This window comes from Vipera ursinii (genome assembly GCF_947247035.1).
Source record: "Vipera ursinii genome assembly, chromosome: 5".
NCBI lineage: Eukaryota > Metazoa > Chordata > Lepidosauria > Squamata > Viperidae > Vipera > Vipera ursinii.
In genome coordinates this window covers 83,234,355-83,256,503 of record NC_139518.1, presented here as the reverse complement: position 1 = coordinate 83,256,503, position 22,149 = coordinate 83,234,355, and the positions used below count along the sequence as shown (strand labels likewise).

Sequence of the window (22,149 nt, the reverse complement as noted above, 5' to 3'; positions counted from 1 at the left end):
AGTAAATCTAAAACCCAGTTAAATTAACAACCCCACAGTGTTATGGTGTTAAAATAACAGTTTAAATAAATAAACAAACATGACAAAACATTGGCTGAGCAAATGCAGGTAGGGTTAGCAGACCTGGGCTGCTGAAATCTGTACGATTACTATGTAAAGATACATAGCAGGATCTTAAAACTTTCCTGGAGCTTCATTGCCATTCAGATTCTGTAGCTCAGCTTTAATAATCATAATTGAAGTTGTGTGACTTATTTCTATCTATAGGAACCTGTCCCACCTAATTTCTTAGATCTCAATGACTAAAACCGTATTAAGAGACAAGCAAGACAAAAAAAAATCCACAAAAATACGAATACATTATAGGGTATAACTGAATTGGCAGTTACGCGAGAGTAGGAAGCACCGCTGAATTAGGAAGAATCAGCAATGTATTTTCTTCCAGGTCAATCACAGACTGAGCAGAAATCCAGTGTGGATAATCCCGTGAATGAGTTAATATACAAACTACTACTAATTAAAAAACCTTACCTCATCACAGAGAGCAATAATTTATCTTCCTCATTCCCTGGGGCTAAACTATAAATCTTGAAGTAAATCTTGAAGACCATTTTAATATTCTGTTCTAGAGACTGTTATATTTAAGTAGGAAGTGTCAGCACTTCTGCTCTGAAAAAAGTCTCTGAGTTTATTTTGCTAAGCTCCATCACATTACTCCTCAGTTCTCATATTGAAATATCTTAAACATCAGTCTATGGGGCGAAAGATGCCTGTTTATTAATAGTATGTATCATCAGAATCTTAGAATTCTAGCTGATCACATGCAGAACATGAGTCAGCAATGTCTTGAAGCTGCCATAGAGAAAAGAAGAAAGCAATGTTAGGATGCATTGATAGCATTTCTAAAACGGGGGATGTAATTGTTCTGGTCTATTCTGCATCCCTCAGAACCCACTACATATACTGTGTCCAGTTTGTGTGGGATAGTGGTTAAGGTGCTAAACTGCAACAGGATAACCCGGATTCTAATCCCATCTCAGCTAGGGAAACTCTCTTGACTTCAGGTCATTCACTCTCTGGAGTCCTTGGTGCTCTCTGACCTTGGTTTCTTGCAGATGTTTTATTACTCAACTGGGTAATATCTTCAGTTTAATCTGGTTGGGTCATGAAACATTTGCACGCAAACAACCAAGCTCAGAAACCACCAAGGACTTCACAGTTCAACCTTAAAGCTACAAATATTCTGTTCTATTGGACACTCTCTCAGCCCAATCTGCCTTACATGGTTCTTGTTGGGAGCAAAATGGGAGGGGAGCTACAGGTGAAACTCAAAAAATTAGAATATTGTGCAAAAGTTCATTTATTTCAGTAATGCAACTTAAAAGGGGAAACTAATATATGAGATAGACTCATTACATGCAAAGCAAAATAGTTCAAGCCGTGATCTGTCATAATTGTGATGTAATTGCAAAAGAAGTTGGATGTTCCCAAAGTGCTTTTATCAAAGCACATTAATAGAAAGTTATGTGGAAGGGAAAAATGTGGAAGAAAAAGGTGCACAAGCAGCAGGGATGACTGCAGCCTGGAGAGGATTGTCAGGAAAAGGCCATTCAAAAGTGTTGGGCACTTTCACAAGGAGTGGACTGAGGCTGGAGTCAGTGCATCAAGAGCCACCACACACAGACGGATCCTGGACATGGGCTTCAGCCGCTCCTGAACAACAAACAACGTCAGAAGCATCTTACCTGGGCTAAAGAAAAACAGACCTGGTCTGCTGCTCAGTGGTCCAAAGTCCTCTTTTCTGATGGGAGCAACTTTTGCATCTCATTTGGAAACCAAGGACCCAGAGTCTGGAGGAAGAATGGAGAGGCACAAATTGCAAGATGTGAAGTTTCCACAGTCTGTGTTGATTTGGGGAGCCATGTCATCTGCTGGTGTTGGTCCACTGTGCTTCATTAAATCCAGGGTTTTCATGAGCTATACGCCATAATCATCACAATTATGACAAATCATGGCTTGAACTGTCTTGCTTTGCATGTAATGAGTCTATCTCATATATTAGTTTCCCCTTTTAAGTTGCATTACTGAAATAAATGAACTTTTGTACGATATTCTAATTTTCTGAGTTTCACCTGTATGTATAACATCATGAATGTGCAAGATGGGCAGGGATTTGGTATCTTGCCCATTGTAATCCTTTTCCTGTGGGCGCCATTGCACAGTTTGTGAAATACACAAATTACTATGTTAAAGAGTGCAAGCAAACAGGTTCCAATAAAGGCGCCAATGCAGATTATGAAACTGAGGCTTAGCAAGAGCAACAGAGATTAGGCCTCACCTTGTTAGAAGAGCCCTCATTAGGTACCTGAAGGAGTGTCTTATGGAAAAGGTGACCTGTTTTCAACTTTTTTACATCTTAAGGTGCATGCAAGTCAAAATGCTGTTGCACGTTTGAGAAAGCTTGCTAGTGTGCTAAGAGCTGTCTGTTTGTGAAACCAACTCACTGGGAAGGGAATGAGCCTTGCTTTGCTGTTGGCAAAGGACACAAAGAGATCTGTTGGACATACTTAGAGCTGGATTCTTGCAAGGAGTGGGCATTGGACTGTTTGCTCTTTTCTAACCCCAAGAGTTAATAATTTTGTTAGCTTTTTACGACTAGTTGGCAATCCATGTTCTTTTAAGATAAAAGAAAAATTTCCCTGTGTTGTTTTGGGAAAACTCCAAATCAACGTAGTCTGTCAATCCATTAAACAAGAATGTATTTCTGAATTCCAGCGGTCCAAATTAACCAAGTATGCATTATATATTCTAGTTGTTTCATTTCCTGTTGTTTAGTTCCATTTTAAGATCCCTTGTTCCAAAAATATGAGAGGAAAACATCTGTCCTGCCATAACTGTCACATGCCTCTATCATGTCCATCTTTTGGAAGCTAAAAAAGCCAAGAGTTACATTTCTGGGCAGGGGCAGCGTTTTAAGAGTTACATATAGCGTGGCACATTCTTCACATTCTGGAGGTCTGCAATATTCTTTCTTTAGATATCATCCCAAGTATGATATTAGGAGTATGGCAATTTGATTTTTTGTCCCAAATCAGAAGTACCTTTTTTCACAGTAGTTACAGCCTGAGTTTCCCTCATATGGAGAGAGCAGGACAGATAATACCTACTACTGTAGTGTGTCTGTGGGAAATGCTTGAACCTGCTCCCACTGACTCTAAAAGAAAGGCAAACTCTGTGCTTTTCCTTGGGTAAAGTGAACCATAATATTCTTTTAATTAATGTACATCTGGTCCCAAACAAGTCCAACCCACTTTAGCATTTTCATGATCAGGTAGCAGCACTAAACAACCTTGAGTGAACTTGAAACTGGGCTTTATTGCTACTTGCAAGGGAGACCCAGAAGGGGCTGTAGACTAGAATGAAAAGTAAAAACCAAACAAAATGAAACCAGGAAGGACAAACTAGTCCTGAATTTCTATCAAGAAAACTATAGACTTGTCTGTGACTCAAGACATCTTTACTTTTTTAGCTTAGAGAGAAATACATGGGTTTTTTTTTGTTTTTTGACAGAGTTCTAAAACTAGAACAGGCTTGAGATCTGCTGGCTTTACATTGTGTGCTAAGGATGATCAGTTAAGAAAGGGATAAAATGGAAGTGCTGTGTTAGAGCAGGTTTGTAGGAGGAGGAGTGGCAAGACCTGGGGGGGGGGGTGTCAAAAGAGGAATCAGCCTAGAATCACTACGTAGCCACAAATGGACTAAGTTCAACTCCTCTTGAATTCTGTTGAACCTTATCTAGTATTAAAATAGTGCTGTTAGTCCTCTTCATGAGTAGTAATAAATCAGTTTAAATATAGTCTTGGTCTGACAAGGTGTAATAATCAATGGTTGGGCCTGAGTCCCAAAATTTCCATCCAATCTCTCTGCCCATTGGGAGAGATAATTGGTGGCACAGCTAAATCCTGTCTACTTCTCTTCAAGTACTCACTATCCAGCTAGTAAGCAAATAACCAGAAATATAGAAAATATCTTGAATACACCTTATGGATGTTGTGGTTAGGAAGGAGTAGGGCTCTTGAACTCTGCTCATCTCTTGTTTAAAAGGCACTCCTCATTCTCCAATGGTAACATTCAGCTGGACTGGTCTTGTCCCTTTAAAAAAATTAAAGTGTGTCCAAATCAAAGCTATGCTGGGAGTGTGCCAGCTGAAGTGCCTCTAGATGAGATGGTCAGCACACAAATCTAATAAAATAAAAATAACTTGGGCTCTCGCATCTTCAGTGAGGACCTGGAATACTTCAAGGCCTCGAAGATCAATTCAAGTGACCTGAAGTCATTCAATCTGTTTCCAAAAAAAGTTAAAGAGGGTTTAGATTTAGAATCCTTATTGGACAACCAATCTTACCAACATGAGTTAAATCTTTAATTCTTGAGACCTTGGCTCTGTGCCTGGAACTACCATTGCACTTTTGAAGCAAGAGAATGGAGACATTGCGTTCATTACATTGCAGTGGCAGATGGAGAAGTCTCCTGCAGCTGTTTCTTGACCAGGAAGGATTCTCCTGAACATGTGAAAGTACGTCCTTGCTTGAAGAGGAGCAAAGCCCTTTTCTATTGGAAAACAACAACACCCTTTTCTCTTCTTCTTCTTCTTCCGTTCCTCCTTTTTGTATCTAGTTTCTCCTGTCCTTCCTGTTTCTTACACCTCTGCTTTCATCCACAGCATTTATTAAAATGCCAAACTCTGCTCACAGAAGCTAAACAGGAAGAATACAAAAGGAAATCAAACTCACATTTTAGAAAAGACCTCCAGAGCATTGGCCACCGGCCAGACCACAGAATATAGACTGAAGATTTTTCCAAACCTTGCTCGAAAGTTGCTGTTGCAGATTAGCTGCCAAAGGGTTGTAAAATTGAGAGGGAAATCTACAAGCCGCTAACTGAACCTATCCCTACGAATGGAATCCCTAGGTCACAACTTTTCAAGAATTGGGTAGGAAGCCTTCCCGATGGGTGCATTCACAGATGACTTGCATAAAACAGATTACCACCAGTTCTCATTAACTGAAAGAGGATAATACTTAGTGGCTCTCCCATAAATGCAAGGGGTCTTGCAGCAAAGATGGCGAGCGTAGCAACATTATTTTCATATATCTTTACTATCTTCTATACTGTCAGAACTATAGCATCTAGCAGTTATTTTTCAACAGGCATCCATATTCATTTTCTTCTCCCTCGTGCAATTTCCCCATAAGCAGCAAAGCTTCTCATTGTGATCTTCCATGTGTTCACATACTAGAACCTGCATGTTTTCTTATGGATGAAAATATCAAATGGTCCACTCCCAATTTGACATTGTCAAGAGTATCTTTGTGGCCCAGGACATGGATACCTACTTTAACATCTGCCTCTCGATAATGTTAGGGCCAGATTCAACCCAAGTATATGTATATAATTCTTTTCTTTTAAAAAAAACTTTATTAAAATGTTTTTGGATACAGACAAGCTGTCTCTGCAAACATGTTTCACATTTCCAGAATTTGGAAGTTAAAACATTTTGCTAACAGAATGATGTTTATTCCATTTTCCAATCTGTAACCCAGTCCCTAAGGAATATATTAAACTATATATCCAGACATTGCAAGGAGACTTGTCCGAAAACAGAACGTGGCAGGCAGAAAACAGATCAGAGCCATACGCAACCTATTTCTCCAGTGGCTGGGATACCACTTTCATAGAAATTGCTCCTTTGAGCACCATCTTATAGCTCTGCTTACCAGGGCCTTCTTTTTAAGCATGTAGTTGGAGATAAGGGTTATCATGTCTCATGTTGATCCAAGGTAGCCATCCTTCCCTATCCCTTGATCGAACTACCATTAAGAAAATTCCAGGTGTTCAATGGAGCAGATGCTACATTATTTGCACCCAATCGAGTTTTTTCGTGGACTCCTGTACACTTAATAATTTTCCATCTCTCCTTGGCACCATATGCACGGGCACTTAGGCCTAGGAAATATTCACAAGTCATTGAAAAGTTTCTTACATAAAACCCAAAGATTATACAAACCACAAATGAACTCAACAATGATGCTATAAGTAATCATTTTGATGAAAATACTGCAGTTCAAGAATAACCACAACAGAAAAGAGCCTGGTTACGGTAATTATAATGGACTCTTCCCCAGTTATTCCTTTCAGGAACTGGCTGCTCTGTCATAGCTCTTCCAATGGAATTATGACTGAAATTACCTCTGGGTTTGCAGGCTGGATTCTTTCAACCTGTATGGTTTTAAGATGCTTCATGTTTGTAAAATAGTCAGCTCTTTTTTGCAGGCAGGAAAGTAGAATATTTATCCTGATACCTGCATTATATACTTTAGAAGGTTCCATGAGTTTTTACCTGAAATGTAATTTTAGGTTAAGACCAATGCATTCTGACCTGCCCAATGCACTGGGTGAAACTGACAATTTAGAAGTTATTAAAACTGCTATCCAAAATCACAGGAGGATTTCTGGGATGAGCGTTAATGATTCACTCTCAATGAAGTTGATGCTATGATAAAAGACACTAAACCATAACTAGCATTTATGTCAGAGGTGGGGAACTGTGGCCCCTTTATGACTTGTGAATTTATGGCAGTCTCAGGAATTCTGGGAGTTGAAGTCCACAAGTCATAAAAGGACCATAATTTCCCACTCGATTTAAGTGAACGTACCCATACACATAGTGTTATAATTCAATGGCGTTAAGTGCCAATAGTGTACTGCCATTTTGCATTTCATATTTTTTAATGGAAATCAGAAAGCCAGCGTCTTCAGACATGGGGTCCCTTGCATTCACCAAAGCAAGTCTGTCCATGAGCACTAAATAGTTTTAATTACAGCATCTTCATGCTCCAGCAAAGGAGAAGAATGCCTGTTTTAAGTGAAAATGAAGATGTCTAGGCAAGTAATGAAAATTCAAACACAAGCTCTGTTGAGTGTAAAAGAAACAGGGTTAGTTTACAGTAACAGCATTTGATACACACTTGTTGGAACGATTTAATGCTACAATAACCCAAAAAATAAATTCATGATTTCTACTGCCTCTTTTTTTTTTTGCAGTTGCCTGCAATGTAGAACATCCTGTATTGTAGGTCCAAGACAAACTTTCTGCTGGTGCTGCAAAGAAATAAAAAAGACTGCCAATAAGGAAAGTGATCGTAACTTTTAGAGGTGGGCAAAAGGGGTCAACCACATTTCAGACTCCTGCACATGACAAGGAAGGCTAAATAAGTGTGCCTCTGTGTGTACTCCATTCCCCCCCCCAACTAAATTCCATGTAAGTTAAAGAAAATCATTGCACAAGTCAGTCCCAATAGCACCATCTTCATGATCGAGCAGTGCGACTGCGCAACCACCTTACAGGGCTTTGAAAGCCATCTTTCTTGTTTTCTAAAGGTTTTGAATATCATGATAGCTGGTTCAGTCATTTGGGAACCGCCTAAATACCGTTAAATAGACTTTAAAAAAAAATCCTAACAGACTCTGGCCTGAACAGGATGAATGCTAACTTAAAGAAAATCTAAAGGGACGCCATTTACATCAAACACTTTCTTTAAAAAATATAGTTGCTTTCTTTGAAATCAATTGGCCACAGTGGTGAGACATGTCCTCTTTTCCAGCCACAAGAGTGCCGCACACAGAGCTTGGCATTCTAGCTCGCTCATCCTATTGTAACTGAAAGCCATGGTTTCCACAGGAATCAATGGCCACTGGAAGTGACAACCTGCACCAGTGTACAGAATGTTATCTCCCAGACACAGGGAAAAGAATTGTGTCACCACTGTGATGTAGGGTAACTGAAGAAAGGAGTCTCTTGGTCATTGCCAGTATGCAGATGGAGAGTCTTCCATGTTCTAATAGAAAAGTCCATAAGGAATTTGTGAACAGGATCAGTTCAGGAATAGATCGGTCTCTCCAGTATCAGTCAATGTACTGTGACAGCCAACGGAAACCTTCGCCGTAGCCTTGCCTCTTCAGGACACTGCACATGAACACTTCCATAGGACGCGTGTTCAGGTCCTTCAATGACACATTCCCCTAGAGAATTAAACAAAACATTCATTCAAAAACACTCCATCGCTAAACCTTAACTGCAATCCCAGAGACTAGGACAAATACAGCAAGCTTCCTTATGAACAAATGGTCGTATCTGATTTTTACCATATATATATATATATATATATATATATATATATATATATATATATATATATATATATATATATATATGTGTGTGTGTGTGTGTGTGTGTGTGTGTGTGTGTGTGTGTGTGTGTGTAAATTACTAACAAAGAATTAAAGGGAAACTGAGATGCATTTCTAACTCTTTAGTCTTCATCAGTCAGCTATACCCTTCTGAGATTCAAACCTGGGCTGATTGCATATTAGGCAGTGTGTGTATATATATATATATGTGTGTGTGTATACACACACACACACACACACACACACATATATATGGTAAAAATTGAATTAACTAAATTATCTTACGGCTGTAAAATCAGATACGACCATATATATTAAAAAAGACAGAAAAAATTAGGGGGAAAAGAGATAAAGGGAAAAAGGGGACAAAGAAAATAAAAAGAGAGTAACTTCTGATTTTCATTGCTACAGTTACAGATATAAAATACAAAAGTTGGAAGATCATTCTGGATGATATGACGTGGCACTGTTTTTGATATTGATCCAAGAGCTACAATGAAATTAACAAAACAAAAAAAAGATTGCCGGAAAACTTTCACCTGAAGGAAAGGTAGGGGGGGGGGGGGAAACAAAAAAACCCAGTCATGGAGCTCAAGCCATAAGCTCCATCAGTGAGCTAAGAAACTTGTTGGGCAACCTTTCCCTTGTGTTCCCTGAGAGTAAAGTGTGCTTCGAAGAAAAAAAAAGAAACCTTTGTACAGTTTGTTTTAATTATTTTTGAATGGCAAATCACACTGGGTTATTCTGGCAGAAAGGAGATATCGCAAGTAAGCTATTTAAGCCTACAGTAAAGGGCATATGCCACATTTTTTCTGCCATCTAACAATGTTCTTAAGTTTCACAAGACAACAGGCCAATCTCTAAACAGAATGAAAAAAAAAATACTAATCAGACACCAAAAGTGGTGATATTCAAAAAACAGTGTGAGAATATTTTAATTCCCAGGATATAATAATGCCACTTGGGGGTGTGTGAAAGCCCTAATAAGCAGGCATATACATAGAATGAAGGCTACTGCTAAGCTTGTAAGCCGCCCTGAGTCTTCGGAGAAGGGCGGGATATAAATGGAATTAAAATAAAATAAATAAAAATAAATATCACTGGAGGCTAAATTAATTGAAGTCTTTCCAAAGGAAAGTGCAAGTATAAAACTGATTATGCCCCAATGGGTATTGATCAGTATATCCTTCCTAATTTTTATTTTTATTTTGTTGATGCTGATGCTGCTGTCCACAAGCAGTTTAGTTGTCTTGTATCCATTTAAACACCAATATATTTATCACCCCTCACTACAATCACAAAGTTAACAATTCGGGCTTCCAAGGAGGTGTACTCTGATATATAAAAACTAAACATGTTGTTTATTAACTACAAAACAGTCATTCGTTTGTAAACAGAAGAAAAGTATAAGATTAGGCTATTCTACATTAATATAATAAATTCACTTGCACCATACTTGGATCCATTATAAATTGTTACTTGTGTTCCTGTGGTATTTTGACAGCCAACGTTAAAACCTTGATATATGATAGTACTCAGAAAAATATATTTTGAAAAATAAGGTACAATAATTTTACAACCAAGCTTTGATTCCTTACCTTTCCTGTTGTCTGTCCATAAAGACCGAAAATCTCTCGCAGTTTCTCCTCACTGATAGCTTCTGGTCGGTCAATCTTGTTACCCAAGATAAGAATTGGCACATTGGATATTGTCTCATCAGTCATTAGTGCCTAAGGAAAAAAAAAGGGGGGGGGGAAATGTTCAACTATGTAACCATAGAAAGCAAGTAATAATTTTAAGTAGGAACTCCAAACCTAACTACTTCAGAAAATGCTATTAACAGACAATAGACACATACATATTTCATTTTGACTGTATTTGGAATAAGAGTCACATAACCTCGTAAATGTAAATATCATAATGGTGGCATGTAACTTACAACTCAAATTTATGAAGCACATTCCAAATTGTGTATAAGAGGTAAGCACTGCTTTATATTTGCCTTCTTTTTAAATATTTTTTTTAATTCTACCTTTATTATTTTTTATAAATAACTCAAGGTGACAAATGTAACTAACACACTGTCCTCCCATCTTTCCCCATCATAACAACCCTGTGAGGTGTTCTGTACCAGCCTGCTACCGGCCCTGCAGAAAAGGCAGGGACAACCCCTTTACAAACGGCAAGAGGCTGGAATTACATCTGCCAAATTTATAGCTACAAAAACAAACAAGACACGAACCAAGAAACAGGAGCTTTAAGAAACAGGAACTATCCAAGCGGTTGCCTTCAGCAAACCAGCCCTCCCCACACATTCCCCTTATATAGAGTTCAGGGCGTGGCTTCTCTCTGCCTCCTTCCGAGAAGCCCCATTGCCTTCCTCTGTTTACTCCTAATTGACTGCCTCCTGCGTCAGGCGTCCTTGAACAGGGCCAGCTGTGGGTCATCTTCATCCACACTGTCAGGCTCACACAGCTGGGTCTCCGTGGTGACCAAGTGGGAGGGGCCTGGCTGAGGACACTCATCAGCAAGATCTTCAACCCCCTCAGCAAGGTCTTCAACACCCCCCTCCTCCTCCTCTGAGTCGTCCGACCCAACTGCCGAACCCACAGGCTGACCCTGAATCACAACATGAGGTGAGTTGGGCTGAGAGAGTAAGACTGCTCCAAAATCACCCAGCTGGCTTTCATGTTAAATTCCTATTAATATTTAGTTTCCTTTTTGCACATTTTAAGTTAACTTGTTGTCCAAGACACAAAAGGAATACACAAATGCTACAACTAGTACTGGTGCATTCAAAGGAAACAGTTACCTACATTGAGCTCCACTTTAGATTCCATAAGACGAGAGTGATCTGCACAGTCCACTAAAAAGACAATCCCATTAATTGCTGGGAAATAATTCTTCCAGACACGCCGAGCTTCAAGAGAAAGAAAAACATTTGTGAAATTATAGCAACAGCATGCCACCAACAGCAACAAAGGGATGGAAAACAAATTTTGAGCATTTTCAGCTATTTTCACGTTCCAGCTTGATATCAGAATTAAAACTATGTTGCACTTAGTCATCTACTAATTAAGCTAGGTGGTTTGAAGTGTATGCTTAACGCAGAACTTGAGGACTTTGCATACAGGTAATCCTCAACTTAGGATCACAATTGAACCGAAAATCTACGTTGCTAAGTGAGAAAGTGCCCCATTTTATGATTTTTCTCGCCACGTTTGTTAAGTGAATCACTTAACACGGTTGTTCAGTGAATCTGGCTCCCCCATTGACTTTGCTTGTCAGAAGGTTGCAAAAGGGGATCACATGACTCCGGGACACTGCAACTGTCATAAATGTGAGTCAGATGCCAAGCATCCGAATGTAAACCACGTGATCACGGGGATGCTGCAACGGTCATCAGAGTGAAAAATGGTCATAAGTCACTTTTCCCAGTGCCATTGTAACTTCCAACAGTCACAAAATGAACTTGTTAAGTCAGGGATTACCTGTACTTGTGCGCTTTTTTTTTTTTAACCTTAAAGCCAATATATAGCAATCTGTTGTGTCCCTGCTGTAAAAGGAAGAAAACCTATTTGTGACCTTCATGAATGTGAAAGTAAATATGGGCAACATAAATCATACAGTGATCTCTTAACATGACGTGACTGAATGCCATCCCCATTAGTAGAACATTTTATCTGCATAAAGGACACTTTCAGATTAGTCAGGAATAAGAGAATAACACGCATTAATATTGATTACCTTGCTCATGGCCACCAAGATCAAAAGTGGTGAAAGTCATTCCTGCAATTGTTAATTCTTCTGATGCTAGAGAAGAGAAGAATGTTTTATAGCCTTTAGCAGTGGATATATTCTTTACAATGCCAATTACCAGAAGGCATAAACTATTCAAGATATGTAAGATCAATCTTCCCCAACCTAATGCCCTTCAGAAATATTCACGGAATTAAAGAACTGGAAGGATTTATATAACCAGTGAATCCAACATCTGGATAGTACAAGAATAAAGCTAAAGCACCTTCAATAAATGTCTATCTAATCTGTTTGAATACACCCAGTTTAAAGGAATTCGTAGCTTACTTTGGTGACTGACTTCATATATATATATTGAATGTTTTTTTAGGAAGCCCCCAAATTTCAAGCTTCCTGGATAAAGATGATGCTGACTGGGAATTAAAAGCCAACACTTCCATAAACAACAGGCTGAAAAATACCAACCGGCTGAAAAATAGCTTTTATCCGTGGGCTGTTAGGCTTTTGAATGGGATATAATCTCTGTGAACTTATGCAGAATTGACTTGGGAGGCCGGTGTGTGGTGTAGTTGGTTCACATGGTGTGGTAGGATGGAGGGTTTGTTGTCACTGTGTGTTGGGGGGCAGAGAGCACGGGGGGGGGGAGGCAGCTCAGCTAATCTCAATGTACACATGTTGTACTTTGACAATAAAGGTTTTTATTATTATTAGGAAAGCTGCATAAGGCCTTAAAATAGATGTAGGTTAATTTGACATGTCAGATGTTGGAGTGTAATTCCCATAATTCAATCACTTTTGCTAGGACAGGTGAAAACCGAAGTTCACCAACATCTGGAAGGCACATGTTGTCTTCAACTACTCTAAAAGGTCACCAATACTGAAAATTATATCTTAAGTCTTCCAATTCCTCCTAACTCAAATGTAATTCATAAACTAACAGTTAAAAATTGCATTTAACATAACACACTCAATCATAATCTTGAGCCTAATCTCTCTTATCCTTTCCAGGTAATGAGCCTCAGAAAAGATATTGGGATTAGGAAAAAGTTTAAATGTCATTTTCAAACCAATTAAGTGCAAAGATGAAGCTACTTTATTTTTAAGTATACCAAGCTTCAACATTAATATTATATAATAATGTTCTAAAATAACACCAATACACAATTCCAACCATAGCTACATGGTGCTTACTTGGATGCAATGTGGGAACATGTTGACCCAATCGGTCATCTTTTAGCATGTGAAGAAGAGTAGTTTTGCCTGCATTATCCAAACCCAAAAAAACTAATTTTCCAGACTTCTTATACAATCCTGTGGAAAAAAGAGCATGTATGAAATAAAATGAATTATTTATTGGATTAAGCCTATAGAGCATACGTATTCCCCACTTATTCCCCAAAGTGAATGGAGCATGCAGTCTGCATCATGACTTCTACAGCAGCTATTCGGAAGGGAAAATGTGGGAAAATTGTGTATGGGAATATGTGTACTGCAAGTGGACACTTGCAATGAAGGGAATGTATTGGGAAGAACCCAGTGGGCCCAAAGGATATGCCGTGATGCTTTGGCATCAGGAGGGGTGAAAGATCAAGGGAACAAGTCAGTCAGTGGGTGTTGGTGTTATTGTATACTAGATTACACACCAAATGGATTTACTATCATCCCTAACCTTGAAATAACAAGTTTCAGGCTTCATTTCTGCTCCTCTATGTCTGACTCAAAATGGTTTAGCAAAATTTATGAAACGCGCTATTTTTTTCTGGGATTGAAATATTTCCATATTGTGTGTAACACTGAGCTAAAGTACCATATATTTCTAGAAAGTTGCAGATATAAAAGCAAAGTAGGCTGATTTTAAAGTTTTAACTTCACTATTTTTCTGTCCACGCCATTCAGTAAGCATAGTAAAATAAGGCAAAATACATCACAAACAAGTGTAATTGGCATCTCGATCACTTATAGAATGACTTTATTATTCTATCATTTATAGAATATGATATAAAAAAATGAAGAGACAAAACTGGCCCGTGACCACAAAATTTAACATTTTGTCTCCCTCATTTTAAATTTAATAAATAAGGCCCTGAAAATTATTCATTGATAAGCATTTAAAGTCTTACCTAGGAACTGCAGCACACTGCTGAAGCCATTATAGATCCATTCAAACAAGAATGACATAATGGAAGAATTAGGTACCTGGAAAAAATAGGAATATTTAATTAAAGGTCGTAGTGCCATAAGAAAACACTGTAACGTTTAGCTGTGAACTAGGAGCCAATGGAAATTTTATATTCAAGTACTGACAATAAGAAAAGTATTGCAACTCATACTCACTTCTGAAGTTAGCAGGAACAAATCACACTTACACTTACTTCAGTGTCATTCTATGCAGTACCAACAGGATTGTGATACCTAACCTCAGATGAACAGAAGCCGAGTTCTATTCTGAGCAGAGAAAGGACAGAATTGGCAAAAGACAAGAGGGATGATCCTAGCTATGACCTTGAAATAGAAGATCACGGTCTCACTGTTTGTGCTGCCATCACTGCACTTGGCTGACAACATGGTAGTCAAGCAAGAGCTCCTTAGTGGCAGTTCATATTTACAAACCTGTTTCCCGTGTCATGTTTGGGTAGCTCTCACACAGTTTTCTTTAAAAAAATAATAATCTGAAAATAAGTCATTGCTCCCATAGACATTAGTAGGATAACAAACTGCCCAAGGTGATGCGGTGGCTTAAAATGCCAATTTTTTTAAATGGTTTTTAATATTTTTAATACATTATTTCTAAGCAGTTTTTGCTTTATTTTTTTAAAAGGGTGGTTTACTGTTCTTTCATAAACTATGCTAGGCTTCTCCGGAATGAAAAGCAATATAGAAAAATGAAAAAAAAATCTACAGGAGCTTCTTAAAGCTGTAACAGCATGATTTGATTAAAATTAAGGGTGTTGGGAACAGTAGGACAAAGCCTAGAGGTTTCATTATCACTTGCCTATTATATTATCTACATTTTGAATCCTAAATGAAATTTTCACCAGATTTTTTCTGTCTTTTTAAAAGAATTAAACATATTAAAAGGCATGTCACTGTTTTAATATAATTGTCCAAATCAATCCTAGGTTTAATCCAGGTCCCAACATGATTTTTACAGCTAAGACACAATTTCGAAAGACACTAAATAGTAAGTAGTTCTTAGCAGGGAATTTTTGTTTTCAATTAAGAAGCTGGCACTGCTAAACAAATAATTTTTTAAATAACTCTTTAAGGAGTTAACTCTGCTCGATTAGAAGGCCTAGCCCTAGAGAAATCAACTTTTGGTTTTAGAAATGATCTTGCACACTTCTAACAAATGTCTCCATGATCCATTCTTGATTTGCACTACTGAAAGAAACTGCATTCTTTGCTTTTCACCAGATTAGGGGCTTATTCTGCCAAAGATCAATTGAATGTAGAACAGGCACACAACAAATACAGCGTTTCCAATCGCTCACAGCTCCAATCATTCACGGCTAAAGATAAGAGCCGCAAAAGGAGAAGAATACATTGCAATCGTGCAGCATGGGGACAGGGTAAGGTTAAAGCCAAAATGAAGGATTAAAAAAACCCAATCAATCAGTTACATTATCTTGTAAAGCACATAACCTGGTCAACAACTACCGGTAGTTGTATAACCCAGAAGGTGGCACAAGAGTATATAGACGCTTCCAACTCTTAGCCACCCAGTAATTACTCGTTCCAAAACAAGGAAGGCATATTGGGCTATTTGCTTTTGGAACCCCCCATCCCCTAGTTGGCAATAATATTCAACCATCAGCATCTTTTATTCTATTTATTTCATTAGATTTTTTTAGAGCCGTCCACTCCAGCAGAAGAATCCGGGTGGCTTACAAAATCATAATCCCAAGCTTAAAATTTAAAAAAAAAAACACATAAAAAAGACAAAACAAAACAGGCCGAACTGTAAAGAGCCATTAAAACGGCCCACCAGGCGCCCCCTGCCCCTCCCACCGCACAAATTTGATTTTGGAAACTTGTTAATTCTCAGAAACGGAGAGAAGAATGAATGCCTTTAGGTCCCAGGAACAGAAAATTGGTTTCTCAATGACTGATGAAAATTTGGCAAAGCCAATTAGAAATCAGGGTCCAGCACATATCAAACGGATATATCTTGCATTGATAGAAATTGACTCAGAAACAGAACTTGTTAAATAAAGATTGGATGATAAAGTGGGCTCAGAATATTCAAGAAGTAGAAAATCGGTTTCTCAATGACTGATGAAAATTTGGCAAAGCAAATTAGAAATCAGGGTCCAGCACATATCAAACGGATATATCTTGCACTGATAGAAATTGACTCGGAAACAGAACTTGTTAAATAAAGATTGGATGATAAAGTGGGCTCAGAATATTCAAGAAGTAGAAAATCGGTTTCTCAATGACTGATGAAAATCTGGCAAAGCAAATTAGAAATCAGGGTCCAGCACGTATCAAACGGATATATCTTGCATTGATAGAAATCGACTCAGAAACAGAACTTGTTAAATAAAGATTGGATGATAAAGTGGGCTCAGAATATTCAAGAAGTAGAAAATCGGTTTCTCAATGACTGATGAAAATTTGGCAAAGCCAATTAGAAATCAGGGTCCAGCAACATATCAAACGGATATATCTTGCATTGATAGAAATCGACTCGGAAACAGAACTTGTTAAATAAAGATTGGATGATAAAGTGGGCTCAGAATATTCAAGAAGTAGAAAATCGGTTTCTCAATGACTGATGAAAATTTGGCAAAGCCAATTAGAAATCAGGGTCCAGCAACGTATCAAACAGATATATCTTGCATTGATAGAAATCGACTCGGAAACAGAGCTTGTTAAATAAAGATTGCATGATAAAGTGGGCTCAGAATATTCAAGAAGTAGAAAATCGGTTTCTCAATGACTGATGAAAATTTGGCAAAGCCAATTAGAAATCAGGGTCCAGCAACATATCAAACGGATATATCTTGCACTGATAGAAATCGACTCGGAAACAGAACTTGTTAAATAAAGATTGGATGATAAAGTGGGCTCAGAATATTCAAAGAAGTAGAAAATCAGTTTCTCAATGACTGATGAAAATTTGGCAAAGCCAATTAGAAATCAGGGTCCAGCACGTATCAAACGGATATATCTTGCATTGATAGAAATTGACTCAGAAACAGAACTTGTTAAAAAGATTGGATGATAAAGTGGGCTCAGAATATTCAAGAAGTAGAAAATCGGTTTCTCAATGACTGATGAAAATCTGGCAAAGCCAATTAGAAATCAGGGTCCAGCAACGTATCAAACGGATGTATCTTGCATTGATAGAAAATGACTCAGAAAGAGGTCCCAGGAACACGGGAGGGGTTTTCACCCTCGATCTTGCCGATTTCTAAAGCAAAGCAAAAAGATCTCCGAAAGGAAAACCGACCAAAAGCAGGGGTCTTCAAACTTGGCCCTTTTATGACTTGTGGACTTCAATTCCCAGAATTCCTCAGCCAGCTGGCTGAGGAATTCTGGGAATTGAAGTCCACAAGTCATAAAAGGGCCAAGTTTGAAGACCCCTGGACCAAAGCAAGAGCCGAAATCACCCCACCACCACCACCCCACCCGCAGCTCGGCCGGCCGCCTCAGAGCGGAAAGCGGCCCCCAAGCCAGGCTTCAGAAGAGACTCCAGCTTCCCACCTCCTCTTAAAAGACGGGGTCGGATCAGCACCCGTCCACCCAAGAGGGCGAGGGGAGCCGGAGGCAGGGCTCCCTCAGATAATCTGGCGGGGGTGAGGTGGGGGTTCCAAGAAGACCGAGCCGAAAAGAGAGCGATCCGTTTCTGAGTCTCAAGAACGGGAGAAACCATCCGCGAAGAGAAACGGGGGGGGGAGGTTGTGTGTGTGTGAGAGAGAAGGCGCCCTCGGCTAGGCCTCCCCAGCCTCATTTCGCCTGCGTGTCACTTGCTCGCCTTCTCCCGCCTCCCCTCCCCAACCCGGCTGCTGGTTTTTACCCGCCCACCGGCCGGCTCAGGCCGAAAGCCGTCGCCGCCAGCTCTGCCTCACCTTCCTCGCAGACAGCAGCGGCTCCTTTCCGCCAGGTAGAGAAAGCCTTTCACGACAGTAGCGGCGGCGGCGGCAGCGATTCTCTCTCTCTCTCTCTCGCTTCCCGGCGAAACCTCCCGCTCTGCGCTCTCTCTCTCTCTGACACTCACACTGACTCGCCAGCCGCCACCTCCACGCCGGAACTACGTAGCATCTCCTCCTTCTCCTCCTCCTTCTTCCGGTGGAAAGAGAGGGCCGGCCGAGGGGCTCTTGCCACGCGCTACGGTTCCGCCTCCAGGCACGTGACGGTGGGCGCAAGCCACGCCCCTCCGGCTCACCTGGCTCGGGAGTGCCGCTTAGCTTCCCGGGCGGGGGGGGGTGGTGGTGGGCCGGATGGGCGTGATTGGTTGGCTCTTTTGACGTCAGAGGGGAAGAAAAAAAAACAACAACACAAAACTCTTCCTGCCTTCGGAGGGAGCTCCGAGCTGAGCGATTTGTAATTTTCGGTCGGCGGGTTTCGCAAAGAAAGTTTCGGTCGGCGGGTTTCGAAGCGGGCGGCACGTTCGTGCGCAGGCAACGGCCGAGCTTGTGGGCGCGTGCTCCACTTGCACGTGCGCATGCTCGCCTTTCTCTCGCCCCTCCTCCTCCTCATTCTGGGCCACAAAGCAGGAAAAGTTGGGGAACTCTGGTTTAGGCTGATGGGGGGGGGTGCTCTTTGATTATTTTCAGTAACAAGAGGTTTCTCGGTTAATGTTTCTAGTTACAGGGGTCTTCAAACTTGGCCCTTTCATGACTTGTGGACCTGAACTCCCAGAATTCCTCAGCCAGGCACACTGGCTGAGGAATTCTGGGAGTTGAAGTCCACAAGTCATGAAAGGGCCAAGTTTGAAGACCCCTGTTCTAGTACTTGGAGAAACAAAGAAAACTAGCTTCATAAGAACTGGTTTAAACCTGTCAAGGGCGCTGATTTGAACTTTTAATTATTTGCAAACTCATTATAAGGTGGGACACGGGTCATGAAAATGAGCATTAATAAATCATACTAAGGATATTACGGGGTACGATGGAATATTACATACTAAACTTATCGAGTATGCGTGCTGCATCAGAGATGTGTCAAATGATGTTAACCAATGAAAGAACTCATTTGAAACCCAATACGTTTAAACTGTATGTAAGGTAAAGGTTCCCCCGCACATGCGTGCTAGTCGTTTCCGACTCTAGGGGCCGGTGCTCATCTCTGTTTCAAAGCCGAAGAGCCAGCGCTTGTCCGAGGACGTCTCCGTGGTCATGTGGCCGGCATGACTAGACGCCAAAGGCGCACGGAACGCTGTTACCTTCCCACCGTAGTGGTCCCCATTTTTCTACTTGCATTTTGACGTGCTTTCGAACTGCTAGGTTGGCAGAAGCTGGGACGAGTAACAGGCGCTCACTCTGCTACGCGGCACTTGGGATTCGACCCGCCAAACTGCCTATATTGATTGACAAGCTCAGCATCCTAACCCACTGAGCATATATAAAGCGATTTTCTACCTTTCTAAGTGTGGAAAGAATCCAGAGAAAGTAAGTTTGGGGAAATATTAAAAAGGCAGAATATATTTTCCCAAAGGATTTTAAAGGCAGAAACCCAGCCCCCCACCCCATCCTCTCTCTGCCCCAATCAGAAACCATCTGCAGAAATGCAGATGTGATAACCTTGTCAGAAAGATTAGAGCCAGGAAGCTTGGATTAGAAAGAAAGATCCCTAGAATCAACATGAAGCCGTCCTTAAAACCAGGATCTGGGAACTTCACCTAATGCAAAATGCAGCACCGTGGGCAGTTATGCTTCTGGGTCCAACTCAAGCTGCTGGTTTTGACTATTAAAAGCCTTTCATAACATGGAACCAAGTTATCTGAGGAATCACCTCGCCCAGATTATATTTGCTTGTCCCACCAGAAATGGCAGAGAAGGCATGCTGTAGATTAGGAAATTACACTTGGTGGGTACCAGGAATCTTGTATTATAGAATCTCCCCACCCCAGAAGTGAGGTTAGTTCTGTCTCTTTCAACATTCCACAAAACCTTCAAAACCATAAAGCCGGGAATCCCAGGGGACCAGAGATCCTGTGATAGCTCCCTTACAACCACTAACATCCTCTCTGCTTGTGTGCATTTTTAAATTGTTTTTAATGACTGTTTTTATATTTATTGGGTTTTCTTTTTAATTCACTATTGTACATCCCATTTTGTAGATGGGTGGCCATTTTATTTATTTATTTATTTATTGATTTTATATACCGCCCTATTCCCGAAGGACTCAGGGCGGTTTCCAGGGTGAATTAAACAATACAAATAAATACAATTAAAATAGAATTAAATTAAGACTAGCCCACAATTAAAACAAATTAAAATTTAAAATTTAAAGTTAAATTAAAACCCCCTCAGTCCAGGCCAGAAAGATCAAATAACCAAGTTTTCAGGTCCCGGTGAAACGAGCGAAGGTCCGGGGCAGTCTGAAGTTCCACCGGCAGTTCATTCCATAGGGCAGGTGCGCCCACAGAGAATGCCCTCCCCCTTGGAATCACCCGCCGGCATTCCCTGACCGGCGGAACCCTAAGGAGGCCCTCCCTGTGGGAGCGCACAGGACGATGGGAGGCTGATGCTGGCAGCAGGTGCTCCCTGAGATAATCTGGACCCATGCCATTTAGGGCTTTATAAGTCATCACCAGCACCTTGAATCTCACCCGGAGGAGAACTGGAAGCCAATGCAGCTCGCGGAGAAGAGGTGTTACATGAGAGTATCGGGAAACTCCCATTACTACTCGCGTGGCTGCATTCTGCACCAGCTGAAGCCTCCGAGTGGTCCTCAAGGGCAGCCCCATGTAGAAAGCGTTGCAGTAGTCTATTTTGGGTGTTCAGTAATCAGCCCTCATGCAAAAACTGGGTTGATTTGTTAGGTGATCCATCTGTTTGTTTTCTTCATTGTCCACAGTATTCTCGGAATACTAAAAATATAATAAAGTTCAAAGGCATCACGAGCGCATGAGTGACTATGCGGAGGGCATCTCGGTCCAAATAGGGTCGCAACTGGCGCACCAGGCAAACCTGGGCAAAAGCCCCCCTGGTCACAGCTCCTATATGATCTTCCAAACTGAGCCGTGAATCCAGGAGGACGCCCAAGTTACAAAGCCTATCAGCGGGGGGACGGGACACCTCACTCCCCCTATCATTTGAATATGATAAATGACATACTACAGATAGTCCTCAACTTATGGCCAGCTGCTTTGTGTGTTGTGATTCCATGTCAGCCAGTGGACCCGGCAGTTGAGTCTGGGGAATCAGAGGAGGAGGAGGAAGGGCCTGGAGAGCCATCAGAGTCGGAGGAAGGCTCTGATGAGCTTCAGGGCTTACAATCAGGTTGACACCCAGCTATGCTGGGAAGCTGAGTCAGATTCTGAGGACTCACAGCTGGAAGACAACACAGACGTTAGCAAACGCCAAGAGCAGGACAGAGGGAGGCAATAGGGCAACTCCAAGGGCGAAGGAGAAAGCATTGAGAAGCCACACCTTGGGGCTGCATAATAAAAAGGGAAGGTGTGGGCGGTGCTGGTTGCTGAAGGTAACCGTTTGCAAAGGACTCAGGTTTCATGGGATCATGCCTGTGAACAATTCTCCGTTTGAATCATGTTTTGTTTGCTTTTCCTTTTGGGACATTTTGGGTTTGGAAGAGGGGTTTGTCCTTGTGAGTTAACAAGGACTCACTTATGCTGGGACAGAACATTGTGACCATTCAAAGTTCTAATAGATCTCCCTTTGGACACTTACAATCTGGCTCCGAAATTGCAATGGCCACCCCCCCCCCCCATGGCCACGTGACTACATTTTGGGTGTTCAGTAATCCGCCCTCATGCACAAACTGGGTTGATTTGTTAGGTGATCCATCTGTTTGTTTTCTTCATTGTCCACAGTATTCTCGGAATACTAAAAATATAATAAAGTTCAAAGGCGTCAATGCTTTTCCTACCCTGCTTCTTTAAAGTCTTTAAACTTCCGCTTCCATGGAGTGTCAGAGGAAATATCATGGCCTGCACAATTCAAATCTTTGT

General features: G+C 40.8%; 1 protein-coding gene across 1 annotated transcript; it reads right to left on the bottom strand.

The window, feature by feature from the left end:
- Positions 1-6,856: 6,856 nt before the first annotated feature.
- On the bottom strand, positions 6,857-18,238 carry SAR1A (secretion associated Ras related GTPase 1A). The gene is made up of 7 exons (XM_083363642.1): positions 18,083-18,238; positions 14,129-14,204; positions 13,200-13,319; positions 11,997-12,062; positions 11,066-11,169; positions 9,848-9,979; positions 6,857-8,082 (listed from the first exon to the last, which is right to left on the bottom strand). Exons 2-7 carry the CDS (start codon positions 14,184-14,186, stop codon positions 7,966-7,968), a joined length of 597 nt encoding a protein of 198 aa, XP_083219768.1. The 5' UTR covers positions 14,187-14,204; positions 18,083-18,238; the 3' UTR covers positions 6,857-7,965.
- Between the last annotated feature and the right edge of the window lie 3,911 nt (positions 18,239-22,149).

Bases quoted from the DNA above. Each gene is read 5' to 3' on its own strand.
- SAR1A (XM_083363642.1), bottom strand. From the start codon at position 14,186: ATGTCATTCTTGTTTGAATGGATCTATAATGGCTTCAGCAGTGTGCTG. The intron at 11,170-11,996 runs GTAATCAATATT...TTTCTCTTGAAG, and splicing joins TCTTGGTGGCCATGAGCAAG to CTCGGCGTGTCTGGAAGAAT. The intron at 8,083-9,847 runs GTAAGGAATCAA...TTAATTCTCTAG, and splicing joins ATGGACAGACAACAGGAAAG to GGGAATGTGTCATTGAAGGA.